This window comes from Solea solea, chromosome 17, assembly GCF_958295425.1.
Source record: "Solea solea chromosome 17, fSolSol10.1, whole genome shotgun sequence".
Classification (NCBI taxonomy): Eukaryota; Metazoa; Chordata; class Actinopteri; order Pleuronectiformes; family Soleidae; genus Solea; species Solea solea.
The window spans coordinates 19,546,447-19,565,267 of NC_081150.1; the positions used below are offsets into that span (position 1 = coordinate 19,546,447).

The window sequence follows — 18,821 nt, forward strand, 5'->3', positions numbered from 1 at the left end:
ACCAAACCCCATTGAGAAAAGCTGTAATTTTAACGTCACGGCACGCAGGAGTCGATCCACCTAAGCCTCCATGTGTGAGTTCAAACGTGTTATTCTGTCACTTCTGTGTCTGAAACTCTTTGTTCAGATTTACTTCAGTGACACAAAGTGACCACACGAGGCAGCAGTAGACCAGCAGCACCTGTGTCCCCGTGAGCTAAAAACGCTACTTTTCTCTATGGGATTTGGTGCAGTTTGCAAACTTCCCTTTTACAGCCAGAAAAGTCGGTCTAACAGTGAAATACAGTTAGACGAATGGACTGAAAATGTGTGTATTTCGTTGAGAAAAGTCGACATCTGTCTGGCTCTCATCAACTGCGTGACCTCGAGCAAATATTACGACGCAAATAATTCATGGAGGTTTTAACTTCCAGGCAGAGCAATTCATAAAAAGCCTTCACTACATGACTCATCACTACAAACACAGAGTAGACGACGAGTAAAAACTCTCAGAAAATCACGTTTTGTTTTTTTTGGATTCACATTAGACTCAAAAACTGTGCGTGTGTGGCGCCACAGCTCACAGGTTATTTAAAGCCGACTCGATGGCGTTCTCCAGGAGCCCGAACTTGTTGAGCAGCTTGACGGCCGCCTCTCCTCCCAGGCTCCTGGCCCACAGATAAGCCACCTGCTTCTGGACACCAGCACTTCCATGAGCCTTGGCCACCTGTCACACAAATATACATCATATCACTTCTTCACAGTCGTTCCAATAATAATCCCAAAAGTACCTTTCCTAGTGCTTCTTTGAGACCATTTTGGCCTTTTATTTTACATTTTTGGACACATTTTCCTGGATTTTGGTACTTTTAACTTCAGATACGTGCCATTAAACCTCCACTTGAACAGAATATCTACTGTGTGTAGGTTAAAAATGGGATTAACAGCGTGTACATACCCTGTACGCATCCTCCCACATGTCATTGACTCTGTACATGTTGACCGCAGCTTTCAGATCTTCCGCTTCCATGAAGTGGTACTCGGCCTCAGAGTACCTGGATTCAGTTTCCAGCTCCTACGACAACAACAACAAAAAAAGGTACTTCATACACTAAAAATTACATGTACAGCAACATTATTTTAAAGTTAAGGCTATTCTTGAGTTTAGAGTGTGTTTTCCTTTTCTTTTAGTTGAATAACTTAGGACAAGTGACTGCGATTGTTACCGCACACACACATAAAAGGTGGTCAAATCAGACGAGTATGTCCTTTAATTGTCAGAGAAATCAGTTTTGAGTTTGAAACAGAACACGGAGAGAAACCCTGCGTAATTATTCCGTTACGTAAGAGGCACAGAGAGGGTTGGGACGCAGCCACTTCCTGATGAGTGAAAGTGAAGAGCTTTTATCTGAGCTTGTGATGTGACGAGATGAGATTGAGATTGAGATGATTGGCCGTCGCCTGAAAGGCGCTGACGGAAACGCTGAGTCATGACAACAAGCGAAAAACAAGTGACTTTCAAAAGTGACCTCAGAGCGAGCCGAGGGTAAAATGGCGATGTTTCATCTTTTTGATAATTAAACGCAAACAAAGTCGACATTTCTGGCTTTACAACACTGCCCTCTAGAGGTGGAGCGATTCATCATCTCAGAAAGGTCATTTTCAACCTACTGTCATACGTAGGTAATGTTAGTGATTAAGAAGCTGTTTTAGCTGTTCATTTGTTGCTAAAAACACAGACTGTAGATCATCTCTGTATTTTTGACTGACATCTTACATGAAAATAATCTAAAGGCGGGATTATTAAAAAACCAAGAAGACAACGTATGTGTGGTAAAAATGTGTATAATCTAGAATATAATCTTCTGCTGGCAGAGCGACTTGCCTTGGCCAGGTGGATGTGAGTCTCCGTCAGCAGGTCGGGATGATACTTGGCCACCATGCGAATGACGTCGTCAAACATGCGGTTCTTCTTGTACATGGTGATGGCGAGATCAGGCTGCTTCACGGCCGTGAACAACCTGTACACACACACACACAGACACACACACACACACACACACACGGATTAACCTCAACCATAACCAGGTAATGTCTAACACTAACCTTAACCATCACCAAAACTCATATCTTAGCCTTTCTAAACGTAACCAGCTCCTCAGATTATGAGGTTCTGCCTCATTAGGACCAGGTTTTGGACTCCATGAGGACTACTGGTCCTGACAATATCCTTTATTTACCATAAGATCATGTAATAATGATAATATTACGAGTCACGAGTCCAGAGAAGCGTCCTGTTTGCTGCTTTTTATCCACATAAATCAGGAAACAGACTAAAAATATCCCGATATTATTTTGCCCAAATGTCAAAACAAAAGACCTCGCCCTCAAACGTCCTCTTTTGTCCACAACCCTTAAAATATTCATTTGTTTCCTGTCATTAAAAGAGCAAAATAAAACAGATCACGTTCACAGAGTGAATGAGTGATGATGAGAAGAGTCGTTGATCACTTCAGCGCTCTGTGATTGTCGCCGTGACTCAGTCCTGGAATGAAAATGACCACCTGTCAACAGTCTCTTCTTTCTCTCGGTTTAACCTGACGTGCGAGACGATCTCGAAGCCGACTCCATGACGACAAAAATGACTATAAATAACAACATATGAATATAAACACAAACACGGAGGCAGCAGCCGCATTTACCTCTCGGCGTCTTTGAACTTGCCGTCTCTCTCCAGCTCCTGAGCTTTGCTGATGTACAGAGCCGTGACTTCCTCCTCTGACATGCATCTCACCGCCAACTGCAAACAACAACAACAACAACAGCTACAGTCAGAAATGACCATGTTTCATCGTCTCGATAATTAAACACATAAACAAAGTCGACATTTGTGGTTTTTCTATTGATTCTTTTTTTGCAAATCTTTACAACACTGCCCACAAGTGGTGGCTCAGAAAGGACATTTTCAACCCACTGTTATACGGGAAAATATCTATAATTACTCAGTAAAGGGCTGCTTTTTTGAGCTAAAAGGTGCATTCAGTGAACCTTGTAAATTCCATTCCTTGTTGTTTGCAGTTTATAGTAGCTGTTGATTATGTAAATCAAACGTATTGGACGACTCATAAAAGCAGAGAAAATGCCGCATATTTGTGTATTTTTTGTTTGTTTGTTTGTGTTGTTGTTGTGTTTATGTTCACCGACCTTGTGAGCCTCCTCCCAGCGTCCTGCCGTGGTATACATGTCGATGGCGTCTTTAATGTGACCTCCTTTCACAAACAGCTGCTCTGCCACCTACAGGCCACACACAATGCAAAATATGTTCATTTTTGATAGTATTTTTGTCATTCTGCAACAAAAACCTGAAAATTAAGACCATATGGAGACTTTTATGACAGGTTGACATGTACTAAACAAGTTAAAAAGGCAGAAATATAGTAGGGATGGCCCGATATCACTTTATTGATACCGATATCAGTCCAATTCAGTCGTTTTATACCTTTTTAATGACACATTTACAATAGAGACCCTTCAAGCGATTTAAAAGCTGTAATTCTCTGTTGCTCTGCCACCTGACATCACGTCCCTGTTAATTCAAACGTCCAGATTAGAAAACGTTAAGTCATTGTTTCCCTTTTTTCGAGTCTCTCTCTCTCTCTGTCACTGTTTGCAGTTTTTCTCTCTCTCTTGCGTTTTTTTTGTCCCCCACAAGCTGCCGAGCAAAGAGCCCTCGTTATCTTAATGACTTTGTGCAGGGAGAGAGGGAGAGGGAGAGGGAGGGAGAGGGAGGGAGAGAGAGAGAGAGAGAGAGAGAGAGAGAGAGAGAGAGAGAAAGAAAGAGAGAGAGAGAGAGAGAAAGAGAGAAAGAGAGAGGCTCATAGAGCAAACACACAGAAATAAGGAGCTGCTATTTTCAGAGGCTGCAGAGCTGCGGAGGCTGTTTGGCTGAGCTGAGCTCATCACAATGAGCAGAGAACACGGTGCTCCGCCACCTTCTCCCTCCCTCTTTGTATTTTTAAACCACACTTTCTCTCTCTCTCTTTCTCTCTCTGTCACCGTTTCAGCAGCTCCGTATATTTGGTATTTAGGCTCCAACTTGTCATTTTTTTTTGTGCCAAATCGCCCTGAAGCAAATGGCTGACACTGCTCCACAGGGACCGAGCTAAAGTAGAAGCTGACTTTCTTTAGGTAGTGCAAGTGTGTGTGTGTATATTCTTGTATTCATGTCTCTGTGAGGTCCAGACCTAATTTTATGGTGAAGGTAAGGGGGGCCAGGGAATATGACATGTGTTTACAGGTATTACTCACGTTGTGGGGCCTAAATCCGTTTCCACCCTCACACAAAAATCAAGTACTCATAAAGTAAATGATTACATTTTAAGGTGAAGACGTGAAGATGGGTTAGGGTTAAGTCTCCAAAAAACATAAATCAATGTAACTGTGTGTGTGTGTGTAGGAGGCTGTGAGGATACATTTGGACCTTTTTCAGGGGTTCAGACCTGGTTTAAGGGTCAAGGTTAGGCACTAAGTTGTGATGTTGAGGTAAGAGGTGTCCTCACTAAGATATAAAGACAAGACTTGAGGTGAGGACACATTTCGAGTCAAAACTATCTTTAGGAGGACATTTTTAAAGAGCTTTCTGAGGGTTAAGACCTGGTTTTTAGGGTGAGGGTCAGAATGAGGTGTAGGTTAGGTTAAGGGAAGGTTGGTTGTAGAGGGAACGTCTAAGGAATTTGTAACGTCTAAGTGAGTGAGTGTCCTCACTGAATATGTTGTACAAGAACATGTGTGTGTGCATGTTCTGTCATAAACATTGACTTTGTCAGGACCAGTAGTCCTCATGGAGACCAAAAAAACCTGGTCCTAATGAGGCAGAAGCTCATTTTCTGAGGAACTGGTTAAAGTTTAGGGCTCAGATTTGAATTGTGGTTATGGTTAAAGTTAAGAGTCCAAATGAATGGAAGTCAATGCAGTGTCCACAAAGTGTGTGTGTGTGTGTCTGTGTGTGTGTGTGTGTGTCTGTGTGTGTGTGTACATGTCCCTGAGAGATGAGCAGAAATGAAGCGCCCGTGGCAAAATGTCACTGCCTTCTTTTGCGCCTCTGGCTGCCTCCTGTGCGGTGTTCAGGGACCAAAACACAACCTTGTGTTCTTCTTAGCCATGTACATATACATATATATACAGTATATATATGTATATATACATATATATACACACACATATTTACATACAGTATATGTTCAGCATTTAGCCTGGAACTGGAATATCCTGCACTGTGCACACTGATTATGTCCATTGAGTCAAACATAAATATCACAAGAGAATGAATGAAAATAATTTGAAAGAAACACCACTTCAGTACTTCCTTCCTGTCGCTCTCTCTCTCTCTCACCTCATATTCCTGAATGGAGGCGTAGTGTTGGGCGATCTTCACGTAGTACTTCCCAGCGGATGAATCCTTGTCCACGTCCTCCAGGATCTGGACGGCCTTCTTCCACTGGCGAGCGGCGACGGCCGCCTCGATGGCTTTGAGGAAGCAGCTGCGACAAAGACCACAACGACACAAAAACAATCAAAAATAAAAACCTACAGGTATGAGACTCTTCTACAGCTGCTACTTAAAAAGGTCCAGAGTGGACGTATTAGTGAGACGGTAGATTGTGACTCTCAAGATCAAAACCTAATGCTGTGTTCACAATAGAATTTGTGGCGCGACAAGTTTCCATGTGAAGTCCATCACCAAAAGCCGGAACACAACTTGGCGAGTTTCAAACCGTTAAAATTTGGGAGCTCTGTATGGACGAGACCCGCTAGCTTCCAGAGATACTTTCGCAATAACGAGCTCCCATCGCGCCACAAAATTATCCTGCGGCGCGATAGATCCCCGCCCGCGATGGGCGAGGAGCAACTTGCGAGAAATCGCGTACGGTGTGAACACAGCATAACTTTTTATTGCGTGTCAGGGAACTATGGTGGCCTTCACAGACCAGAAAGGATGTTTCTGCAGTATCTGCGGTGTGTTCCAGTTGTAGTTGCGGACGTCCGAATTTTCAAGTTCCTCGTCGGAAGTTTCAACCGGAACAAGAAAAGTCGGGGCAACCTCACAAACCTCCCCCGACACTGGATTACAAAATGGCTACCACTGCCGCGCATCTCCTACTTTTTACTTGTTACTGTTCAAATTGTATCCATAGACCTGTTCAAGGAGTTTCCAGGACCAGTTTCCCTTTAAATTCAAGGACTAGCATGTGCCAACACAGCTTAAGATGGGAGGACAACGTGTAAGAGCTCGTCTTTGTCCACGATGGCGTCCACTTTCATTGATGTGCAGCACACTCGGGACATCTGGACAAGGGATTGTCCTTTTTTTGGGCACTTGGTTCAAAGTCAAGTCAGTCTTTGTAAATTTGTCTTTGGTGAGACAGAGGTCTTGGAATTTGAAGACCTCGTGACTGGACGTTTGTCCCGCGTAGGCCTCGTCTACGTACGTCGAGCATGAAACAGTAGGGGAGACGTTTACCTAAATATCAACTTCACCTCTTTGTTACACACAAATTCCAGGTTTTCCAGGACCTGTGGGAACCCTGGTTTGTGTCGATTTAGTTTCACACAAATGAAATTAAAAACTAAATTGGCTTGATTAAAAGTTTCCTGGCAGTATAAACAGTCATTTCCTTCCACTTGTTTCTATGGAGACTTTAAAAATGTCCCACAGTCAAATTTCACTTTCACATGAACTTGGAAAGAATGAGAACACTCGCTGCCAGTTTCACGTCTATATTTGGTGGTTGAATTTCTTATTTTTAAACATGTCTGTTCTCTCCCTCTCTGTCATGGTCCTGGTGAGGATTTAAAGGATTGTTGTTGGCGCTCTGTCGCCATCTTTCCTCTCCTCCATCTGTCCACTGTCTCCTCTGTCTTTTCTCTGTCCCCCCGTCTGTCCTCTCTTCTGCTGTGCTCTTACATACCCGGCTTCAATGAAGTGGTTGATGGCGGCGTCCATCTGCTTCTGCTGGACCAGGTAGTCGCCCCACGACTTCTCCAGCTTCACCACCTCGCCCGGGAAGGCGACGCGAGCCAGCTCCACCGCTACAGGAAGCAGGAAGAGAGGGACATTTATATCACAATCGAAATACGACAGAGACATTTTGTCCCAGAGATAAGATTAGACACATTAGATTAGATTGTAAAATGGATAAAAACTGGATTATGCTCCACTGAACCCGCGAGATATCGCTTCTCTTATTTAATATCTTGTAAAAAGTTGCACGTCAGCGCCAACGTGTGGTTGTTATGGTAATTTCACTCACGCTGATGCAGGAAGCCGTAAAATCTTTTGCCTGTTTTTGGCCATTTGAGACAAAAAACTCAAACAAATGTCACTTAAAATATGTTTTACACTTTTCATATTTAAAATGTAACATTTGTTCTTGTTCAACCACAGTTGAATCTTTCTATTCTGGAAAAATGGGCAAAAACACTTAGTCACGGGATAATTTCTTCAATCCTTTAATGGTTGAAATAATGGACATTTTCGGCGTGAAAGGGTTAAAACAGTGAGTTTTCATAATCTGTTCATCTGACAATCATTTCCTTGATTCATTTATTAGTAATTTGTTGAAAAAATGTCCAAAAATGTGAAAAACAAATGTTGATTGAACCTCGAAATGATGATGATGTTTTGAAATGTCTACTAAAATTACTAAAAACTAATTTTAGAAGCTGAACAATCTGCTGAGAAAATTGTTTTAATTACATGTCGTCATTGCAGCTCTACAATATTTACAATCATGTGAACTTGAACAACTGCAGGGGCCAAATATTTTATTTTTGTTTTAATGACAAATTCATTTGTTTCGGGCCAGAAAGAATTGAATAATAATTAAGAAATCTATTCAAATTCTTGTTTTTTGCCACACGTTTTGTTGACATTACTAAAAAAATAACGCTTTTACCATAATAAACCTTTCACCTTACCTTTCCTGAAGGCTCCTCCTCTGCAGTAACAGTCCAGGGCTTTCTGGTTGTTCTTGATCTTCTCGTAAAGATCTCCTGCCTTTAAGACACGGAACAAATCTGTTTATTTTGACTCGTGAATAATGAACTACAAACTGCTGAGTCATTACTGATGCGGCTGAGAGTCAAATAAAAAAATGTTTTTGTCTTAAAACCCCCTTTTTCAGCATCTTTTTTGGCCTTTTTTCACGATTAAAATGTGATTAAATTGAAACATTTTGTTCATAAGTGAATGAATTGGAACCTCAGTGATAGAACATTTAATGTGTGAAGCCAGAGACGTATAGGTGCTGTTACATGAGCAGGATTAATGAGGGAAGTACGGATGTTTGACCGGTTGCTTGGTAACCACGTTGCTTAAGAAAGACCTGAGACCTGAGAGCTGAGAGAGAGGCATTGTGGGGGAAAAAAAGGCCTCCATGTGGCGCTGTAATCCTAGTCTGCTTGAGGTAGAACGCCATTAAATCAGTTTTTATTTCCAAATTCAGTTTTAATTTGTCTAAATTCTGTTTTAATTCTATGCAGATTTTTTACCAGCTAAATGTGTCTTGTGTGTAATATTGCACTAAAAGAGGCATCTCATAAGATTTAGAAGCTAAATAAAGTATTTTATGAGTCAAATCCACTCCAGATTACAGAAAAAACTAAGGAAAGGAAGCTGGGCTGGTCCTACATGCTAAACATCACCCCCCGGAACATTGCCTGGAACAAAAATGGTTCCAACTGCTCAAAAACAAGAAGAAAAATCTGTCAGATTATGGCAATTTCTGACAGATTCTGCCACATTCAAACAGCTGATTTTACTTTTATTTGCTCATTCCAAGCACGTTTTCCACATGAGAGAAATGGTACGGCCTTTTTTGGGGGCTGTGTGGATTAAAAAGCCGTTTCAAAAGCTCTTTCATGTTATTAAATGTCTGTGAAAAACTAAAAAAAATAGTGGGAAGAAAACAGGTCTTCATCAGCATCTGCATTGACGTCTAACCACCTACACTCGTGACAACCAGCGGGGAAACATCGAGGGTTTTTATTCTCTCTCCCGTTATATAAACACAGACGTTGTACACAGAGAGACTGAAGTGAGAAAAATAGCAGCAGGGGGAAAAAAAACACACAGATGGAGAAAGAGAGACAGAGAGAAACTAAAGAAGAAGAGATTTCTCTTCTCTACAGGCAACATGAGGTCAGTGGGAGGACAGATGTTGAGAAAGAACAGAACAAAAGGAGGATAAAAGAGGCATTCAATGTGGGATTTTAACCCTTCAAATAATCTCAATTTAAAAAAGTCAAAGCAGATCTTTTAACTTTTAACTTTGAGTCAGTGCCACAAAAAACTACAAAATTCTACTCTACGACAAAACGTCACAGATCTATGAAGAGTTTTAGAAAAAAAGAGTGTGAATTCTGAGAAAAAAAGTTAGAATTCTGAGATTAAAGAAAAAGTCAGAATTTTGAGATTAAAGAAGTCAGAATTCTGAGATTAAAGAAAAAGTCAGAATTTTGAGATTTAAGAAGTCAGAATTCTGAGATTAAAAAAGTCAGAATTCTGAGATTAAAAAAAAAATCTGACCGATGAGGAAAAAAGTCAGAATTCTGAGATTAAAGAAAAAGTCAGAATTCTGAGATCAGAAATATGAGGAAATAATCTTTAATCTCAGATTTCATGCTGTTTTATTAATTTTCTTCTTTCTCTAATCCTCTTCTGCACAGCTCCACCTGACGTTAGACGGAGAGGTCAAGAGGTCACTTGTCACTTACCCTCTCGTAAAACTCTCCCTTGACGAGGTTGACGGCGATGCGGCTGACGGTGTCGGCGTTGCCGGTGACCTCCGCTCGGCTCAGGGCCAGACGGGCAGCCTTGGCCGGGAGTCCGGCCTTCAGGTACAGGTTGATGGCGGCCTGGAAGTCTCCGTCACTCTCCTTCACCTCGCCGGCCTTCTCCTCCTGACCCGTCTCTGTCAGCCACTGGTAATAGTTCCTGCGCAGGCTGTCCAGCTCTGGGTGACCCTTCACAAAGTTTGGTTATAATCATTATTGTGTTTATGGTGACGTCACAGTGGGCTGAGTTTGTTATTCTCACCTTAGCTTCAGCCACAGCGATGCAGTCGTCCCACATGTGCAGCTCCTGGTACATCTCTATGGCTTCATCTATGGCATTCTGCAATAAAACAACACAACATTTAGGCAGTGAATGAGGACAGGTGAATGATGAGGACAGTTGAGGACAGGTGAATGATGAGGACAGTTGAGGACAGGTGATTGAATGATGAGGACATGTGAATGAATGATGAGGACAGTTGAGGACAGGTGAATGAGTGATGAGGAGCAGTATGTTTACTTGTAAGTAGTAGAAGTAGTACTTGAGTAGAATATTTCAGTACTCATAACTAGTGAGTGGAGTGGCTCAGTGGTTAAGACCGGTACCCTGTGTGCGAAAGACATCATGGTCGCAAGTTCGACTCCACCCACGGCTGATTGTACTCAATTCTATTGTAAGTCGCTTTGGATAAAAGCGTCTGCTAAATGACATGTAACTGGTTCACAGTAAGGAACTAGATCAGATAAACACATAAACTGACTGATTGAATAAAATAAAAAACATTTTTTTGTGCTTTTAAAAATAAAAACAGTAAAAATGCAAAACAAAACATAATGTGTCTTTGGTGGTTTGGTTGTGACTCACCTGCTCCACATACTGCATCTCAGCCACTTTAAAGTTTTTATCCAGCATGGCCATGTGGGCCTGGACCTGGTAGTGGACTGTCCCATCTCCTCCCTGACACACATAAAGATGTATGTTATTCTAAATTCTTTATGTTTTATATTCAGCCATCACTTATTTATTCAATGTTGATTCCAGTGTTTTTTCTTATTCCCGCCACGAGAATCATTCATCATTAAAACAAACGTTGAAATATTCAGGATTGGCTGAGTGAAAAATGGTTTAAATATGAAGCCACTGAACATCAGAGTGGAATATTAATATTCTCTTTTGCCCTCTAAACTATTTCATGTTGTATATATTTTTTCAAGTGCTGTGTTGTGTCAGAGTGCGGAGATCTGAGCACGTAACCATTTCATCGGACACTTTGTCTGCAATCTGGTTTGTTTGGTGGAGGAAAGAAGCGGTGGAGACGTCGCCCAGTGCTGCGAAACACCTGCAGACAGAGAGACAGAGGGAGAGAAGGAGAGAGGGAGAGAGGGGGAGAGGGAGAGAGGGAGAGAGCAGGTGAAAAACATACGAGTGAACGACAAAACTTTAAAAACAGAGTGTTTTTGTGCCTTTTCTTACCCAGTTTTTCCACCAACAACATTTTCTTGCTAACCTTATAAAAAATTGAACGTTCTAAAGGTTAAGAACGTTCAGTGTTGAGGTGACCTTGACGTTGACCTTCAATAATGCAGACAGCCACCAAAATTAAAATCATGTCATCAATGAGTCCAAGTGAACGTTTGCACTGAATTCAAGCAAATTCAGTTCATTCGAGTCAAGCAAATCTTTCACATAAAAAAAAATCAGTGGAAATGAGAAGCGGGAACTTTGACCTTCAGCCAACAGAATGGAATCAGTTCATTTTTGAGTCCAAGGGAACGTTTGCACCAAAACGTAAAGAAAGATGTTCTCAGAACGTTGGATTCCCAAGATCAAACACATGTGTGTAAGGTCCTGAGATGTTGTGTTCACAAGATAAAACCCACGTTTGTGAGGTCACATTGGCCTCAATCTTCAAATTCCAAAGTCTAACCAATTCATCAATGAGTCCAAGTGAACGTTTGGAGCAGAATGTGAAGAAATTCCCGAGATGTTGCGTTGACAACCAAACATGTTTTGCAAGGTCAAACTGCCCTTTATTTTTGACCTTTGACCTTCAATTCTTTCCAATTCGTCTCCACACATTTGGACCAAATTTGACGAAAGACTTTCTTAAAACGTTGCAAGTAAGGTCAGAGTGACCTTATCTTTTGACCGCCAACTCTAGTCAATTAATTCATCCAAGTGAGTCCAAGTGAACGTTTGAAACTAAATTTAAAGAAAGTCCCTCGAGATGGTCCTGAGATGTTGCGTTCACAAGATTGTACATGTCCTGCAAGATCACAGAACATGGAATTCACCTCCACATGAACATTTGGACCGAATTTGACGAAATTTCCTCCAGATATTCTTGAGATAATCGCTCGCGAGTAAGAAATACTTTTCTGGAAAAACTGCGATGAATTGGGAGGTTTTGTCTAATGATCCTTTAGTTTGGCTGCAGTGTGAGCGGCAGAGGAATGAAAAGGCTCGTCGCAGCGCTCGGACACTTGATTACCAAATCTCTGTGAACTGTTGCGTCACATTAATGAACAATTCATGACAGGGGAACAGAGAGAATAAACGTTAAATAAAATAAAAACTCTGCTTCCTGTCCTCATTAACATTATCCACTCCAGACAAATCCCCCCCCCCCATTTCATGATTTATGCAAATCAGGCCGATGCCTAACGAAGAGCGCGTGTTTATCCATAATTAATGACACGGAATTCAAAAGTGGAAAAGTTTCTCAAAAACAGAGAGAAATAAAGATGGAAAGAAGAAGAAGAAGAGACGCTTATTAAAAAAAACAAGACTTTGATGATTAATGAATTTAAGAGGAGGTCAGGCAGGGACACAGCTGTGTGTGTGTGTGTCTGTGCGTACTTGTATGGGTATCTTTGTGAGCACCAAAAAACCTGTGTACCTAAGGAAGTCGGGACATTTAAAGATAAGGGACGACATTTTTGGCTGGTCCTCAGGTAGGAGTATGAGTTAAGACTTAAAGTTAAGACAAAGTTTTCAAATAGTGAGTTGTTCTTAACATTCTTAAACAGACTGACTGACAAATAGGGAGCTGTTTGATACATCCAGCAACAGACTGCCAAATAATGACAGATTCTAGACAGAGACTGCCTGCAAAATAAAGAGCTGTTCTAAACCTAACCCAACAGACTGACTGCCAAATAATGAGCTGTTCTTAAAATTCACAAACAGACTGAATGCCAAAATGTGAGCTGTTTGATAAATCCAGCAACAGGCTGAATAACTACAGCTATTCTAGACATCCGCTGAGTGATTGCCTGCCAAATAATGAGCTATTCTCTACAGCCACCAACAAGAACAAGGAGAAGCAGACGGAGATTATGGTGGAAATGAATGTAAGTCAATGTGATGTTCTCTGAAGTCATGGAAACCAGACTGCGTGTATCTTCTTGTATTTGTTGCCTCTTCAGGACCTTTTTTCTGTCATGAATACTGACATTGTCAGGACCAGTAGTCCTCACGGAGACCAAAACCTGGTCCTAATGAGGCAGAACCTCATTTTCTGAGGAACTAAGTTAAGTATTTGAATTGTGGTTATGGTGAAGGTTAAGGATTCGTCACTTGCTCATTCACCTGTTCGCTCACACTTTCATACAGAGTATGAAGTGTGCAGCACTTTTTCTATCACACATCTTTCACACTCACTCACATGGGATTATGTGTGTCTTTCCCAGCAGGGACACATCGGCATGTAGACAAGCCAAATGGGAAATTGAACCCTTGACCTTCAGTTAAAAGATAAACCGCTTTACCACAGATCCACCAGCAAGCACCCCACCTGTGTGTGAGTGTGTGGGTGTGTGTGTGTGTGTGTGTGTTTTCATTCCCCTGTTGTCTTCATTCTCTCCAGGCCCAAAGATAATTCACAGTTACAAAGAAGACTGATAAAGAATGTAATTAGTTTAGTTTGAAGGGGCTTTGTGTGTGTGTGTGTGTGTGTGTGTGTGTGTGTGCGCTGACCTCTCTGCGATGTGTAGCTGTCGTGCTTCTACAGCCAGCTTGCTTAGCGTCTTCCACATGGCTTCAGTCTCTGGTGACATTTCCAGAGTCTCCAGAAAAGCTGTGGCTCTGTAAAAAAAAACAAGCGCAGTCACATTCATGTGTTTTCACAGATTTTTAACCACATCTATATCTTAGCTTAAAACTCAGTGTAATCTTTTAAATCCACTGTTGTATACATGTGTCTTTTAATCTCTTACTAGTACTAGTACATTTCCTGTACGTTTTATACTTTTGATTGAAGTGCAATAATAAGTGTATGATTTTGCTGATTCAATGTTGTTGAAAACGCTCATTTAAATCAAAATATACTATTGTTATTGATTTATAGGGAAAAAAATCATTGCACAGTGATAATGGTGAGCTGTGAGCTCTTCACACGCCGATAAACTGATTGCTAAATAGTGAACTATTCTACACATCCATCAAGGTATTGGCTGCCAAATAGTGAACTGTTCTCCACATCCATCAAGGGATGGACTGCCTAATAGTGAGCTGTTCCTAACATTCACAAATAGACCGACTGCCAAATATTGAGCTGTTCTATACATCCACCAACAAACTGACTGCCAAATAGTGAGCTATTCTCAACATTTATTACATGTCATTTAGCAGACGCTTTTATCCAAAGCGATTTACAATGAAATTGAGTACAATCAGACAAACATTCACAAACATACTGAATGCCAAATAGTGAGATGTTCCATAAATCCAGCAACAGACAAATAAATGCCAAATAATGACAGATTCTAGACATCCATCAAGAGACTGCTGGCAAAATAATGAGCTGTTCAAACCTAACTAAACTGTCCAACTCTCAAATATTGACCTATTCTATACATCCACCAACAAACATACTGCCAAATAGTGAGCTGTTTTTAACTTTCACAAACAGACTGAATGCCAAATAGCGAGCTGGTCTATAAATCCAGCAACAAACTGACTGACCAAATAATGACAGATTCTAGACATCCGCCAAGAGACTGCCTGCAAATGAATGCGCTGGGAGTGGTTCTTAACATTTACAAAGAGACTGACAGCTGTTCTAAACCTAACCAGCTGACTGCCAAATAACAAACTGTTCAATACATCCATGAAGAGACGAAACCGCCAAATAGTGAGCTATTCTTAACATTCACAAACAGACTGACTGACAAATAGTGAGCTGTTTGATACATCCAGCAAAAGACTGCCAAATAATGACAGATTCTAGACAGAGACTGCCTGCAAAATAAAGAGCTGTTCTAAACCTTACCCAACAGACTGACTGCCAAATAATGAGCTGTTCTTAAAATTCACAAACAGACTGAATGCCAAAATGTGAGCTGTTTGATAAATCCAGCAACAGGCTGAATAACTACAGCTATTCTAGACATCCACTGAGTGATTGCCTGCCAAACAATGAGCTATTCTCTACAGCCACCAACAAGAACAAGGAGAAGCAGACATAGTGAGCCGTTCGATAAAATGCAGCAACAGGCTAAATGACAAATAATGAGCTATTCTAGATCTGCCAAGAGACAGCCTGCAAAATAATGAGCTGTGAGCTGTTCAACACATTCACAAAAAGACTGCCTGCCAAATAATGAGCTATTCCCGACACCCACCAACAAGAACAAGGAGAAGAAGACAGAGATTATGGTACAATTCCCAAGTTTTGACGATAGAAACTCAAATAACTGATCAAAGTGAACTGAACTGCACCACTTGATGGAAACAGGACTACAAACCAACAGAGAACCATCTGTTGGTCTTTAGTCAGAAAGAAGAAGAAAAAATAGCCTCTTTCCGTCTGTTAGAGTTCAGTTGAGGTTGAGAGTTCAGCTGCTGCTCCTCCAAAATAAGAGAGGCCAGTTGCAACAGCTTGGGCGTCTGATAAAAAAAGCATCAAATCACGGAACAGTGGAGAGCCTAGGAAACCCTCAAGAGCAGCTGGAGGAAGCTGCTGGATAAAAGGACATCTGCTCGCTCGTGTTCCGCTCGCTCCTGCGGGGAACGCGAGTCTGACCCACACATGCAGCAGGTGCAACACAAACACGTGGCTCTGAACGTACCTGTCGTAGTCTCCATCGTCCACGGCAGTGCCGAACTCGATGAGGCCTTCGTCCAACGTGTACGTCACCGCGTTGACGCCCTCCGTCACGATCACGTCCGTCTTCCCTTCCACTCGTTCCAGATCCACAATATCTCCCTGATAAAAGATTAAACATGATTTACGAGTGGATGCTACAGCTACATGCGACTGTACTTTTATTTGACAGCTGCACTTAAGTACCGACTTTAAAAGATTTAAAACGTAACACATCAGCACAGTTTCACTTGTATTTCTTATCCAAACAATGTCAAACGCCGTCAAGCAAACCCAATTAACAGGGTTCCTACACCTTGTTTGACATTAAATTCAAGGACTTTCCAGGACCAATTCCCTAAAATTCAAGGACAGAATGTTCAACACAGCTTAAGATGTGAGGACAACTTGGACAAGTGATTGTCCTTGGGATCTTGGTCAAAGTCAGTCTTTGTAATTTGTCTCTTGGAGACACAGAGTAATTTGCTCTCTTGCTTAAATTTACTCGCTCATTGTTCAGCACGGAATCTCACGTCAGCGGTCAGGGAGAGACAGTGGACAGTGTCCACAACACCACTAGTAATTACGACTTGACGTTTGTCCTGCGTACATCAAGCAAAGCAGGGCGTGAAACAGTAAGTGGCGCCGTAACAAATAAGGTAGACATTTAACTAAAATATCAACTGAACTTCTTTCTCGCAAAAACAATGTTATGAGTTAACATGTGGACATTTTTGGTCTTATTAGTTAACTTGTGACACGTAAAGGACATTTATCTCTACTAGTGTAACGAGTAGACATTTGGCAATCGACCAAGCCAAAATTAAAAAACACACACAATACGGTTTCTGTCATGTTAGCTTGTTCTCATCACCAGCACTAGGTGGCAGCATCTGTATTTTGGCTTCATTTTTGTACATTTTGATGAATATCTACAGTCTATGTATAAAACTCACCGGCATCAATTGTCTGCATCACTGTTATCGTCACATTAATTACATTTAGGCTCATGTTACATGATTTAAATGCCAGTTTTAATAAAGAGTTGCACTGGTCATTTTTGCTAACTTGCTGTGTAACTGTAAATTGTGTAACTGTAAATGTGTAAACACAACAGTTTGTTGTGTGTGTGTGTGTGTGTGATTTGGTCTGCGAAACAGAAGGTCCGACTCGCTCCGCATGGTTTTTATTATTAATGAGAACACCAGAGCGGTGTTTTCTCAAACTTGTGTCGGCCCAAAGCGACTTCACTGCTCCAGGATCGAAGCAGGAGGAGAAAAAAAACTTGCTCCGTCAGCTTCACAGTGAGAGGTGAGATTCAAAGCTTCAAGAAAGTGACAAAAATAGTGTAAAAAGCATTACAGATATAAACTAGGACTGCACTAAGTCATGATGGGGCTCTCGCGTCCCCACGCAAGCATCCCCAAGCAAGTGCAGCAGACCTCACTTTTGTAGGCGCCAAGCATTTCCACAACTTTTCACCTTTGCTGTGTCTCGCTCATACGTCGGGCGCAAAACACCAAAATGAACGGCAAAATTCAAAATGGCCAACTTCCTGTTGAGTTGAGGCCATGGTTCAATCGACTTTTTTGTTCGTCTTGGTCTGTAACATCTTCCCACCAAGTTTGGGAAAATTCGGTGGAACTCAATTTTGCCTCTGTTTTCACCTTAGGGGGCGCTATAGAGCCCTTAGGCAGCGCCCGGCCTGACCTCCATGCAAAGTTTCAAGAGTTTTTAAGCACGTTAATGTCCTCAAACATGACCGCAAAGCCACGGATATAATAATAATCTGAGGGGTAACAGCCAGGGGCCATCTCGTGTCCTAATAATCGACCCATACTTTGGTGCGGGTGGAGCCGACGTTTGCGTACCTTGATGGGGAACATGGTGATGCTCTCCGGGCTGTCGATGCTGTACCAGATGCAGAGGCTTCCTCGGTTCTGGGCGACCACCACGTCGCTGCCCGGCACCCACTGCACGTACGAGCAGAAACTCAGCAGCGTGGTCTTCAGGCCGCTCTCGATGTCGTACAGGTGAAGCTGAGGAGCAGGAAAGATGATATTTCCAAATTCTTCCGATACAAATGCACTTTATTTAGCCTTCTTTGTCTTGTTTTCTCATTCTCTGCCTTGACAGTAGAGGTGGGAATCGCGATACATGGCCCATGACACCAATAATATCAAGATACAGCGATCCTGTTTCAAAAACACAACTTTCAGACCGTGTGAAAAGAATTCTGCTGAGTCATGCTTGACGTGACCTAGTTAAAATGTTGCTGCTTTTTTTTAGATTTATGGTTTTACAGTCTGTAGATGTATATGGGCGCAAAATCTCTGATTTATCTGCTTTACGGTATCCATCCATCCATCTTTTTAGGGAGAAAAGGGGGAGTCACACCCTGGACCATCGTTTTTGACTTTTCCAGAGATCATAAATGAGAAGAACACGTGGCAAATGCCGACAGAAGAGTTTAACTCCAGCAGCACTGTGTGAAAACTCCTGATGACTTTGCGTTATGCAGATTCTATAAGCTACAGCAGCTCCCAATGCACTTAATATGTATGCATGTGCATGAGAGACCGCCCGCTGCTGTAATCAGCTACCTTAATATCGCCCCACTGACACACACACACACACACACACACAGACTCTTTAATAATGCTCTGTGCAGTTTCAGCCGGGTTCAATTTTAAATCAAAGGAACATTATGGATTTTTTTGGAGTTTTCTGTCACTCACTGACCGACACTGTCATTTTTAGCCACTTAAAACACTACCGTGATGTCAATCATGCACAATCACGACTGAAATAAAAGGTATAAAGTGTTTTAAAGCATTTATGTCAAACATCTGAAAGGACAAGAAGATCAAATGAAAGATTTCCAATTGATTGATTCCTTTAGTTTTAGTGGACGAGCAAAAC

At 41.7% G+C, this 18,821-nt stretch overlaps 1 protein-coding gene across 1 annotated transcript in view; it reads right to left on the reverse strand.

Moving 5' to 3' along the window:
- The window catches only part of ift172 (intraflagellar transport 172), a 41,442-nt gene that overhangs the window by 12,067 nt on the left and 10,554 nt on the right, over positions 1–18,821 (reverse strand). Inside the window, exons 16-30 of the mRNA XM_058614078.1 lie at positions 17,771–17,938; positions 15,886–16,022; positions 13,793–13,900; positions 11,069–11,153; positions 10,679–10,771; positions 10,076–10,153; positions 9,754–10,002; positions 7,957–8,035; positions 6,948–7,068; positions 5,372–5,519; positions 3,184–3,273; positions 2,682–2,779; positions 1,865–2,000; positions 938–1,054; positions 564–706 (exon numbers count right to left, since the gene is read on the reverse strand). Of these exons, the coding sequence (XP_058470061.1) occupies positions 564–706; positions 938–1,054; positions 1,865–2,000; positions 2,682–2,779; positions 3,184–3,273; positions 5,372–5,519; positions 6,948–7,068; positions 7,957–8,035; positions 9,754–10,002; positions 10,076–10,153; positions 10,679–10,771; positions 11,069–11,153; positions 13,793–13,900; positions 15,886–16,022; positions 17,771–17,938 (1,850 nt within the window). The remainder of the gene's footprint in view (positions 1–563; positions 707–937; positions 1,055–1,864; positions 2,001–2,681; positions 2,780–3,183; positions 3,274–5,371; positions 5,520–6,947; positions 7,069–7,956; positions 8,036–9,753; positions 10,003–10,075; positions 10,154–10,678; positions 10,772–11,068; positions 11,154–13,792; positions 13,901–15,885; positions 16,023–17,770; positions 17,939–18,821) is intronic.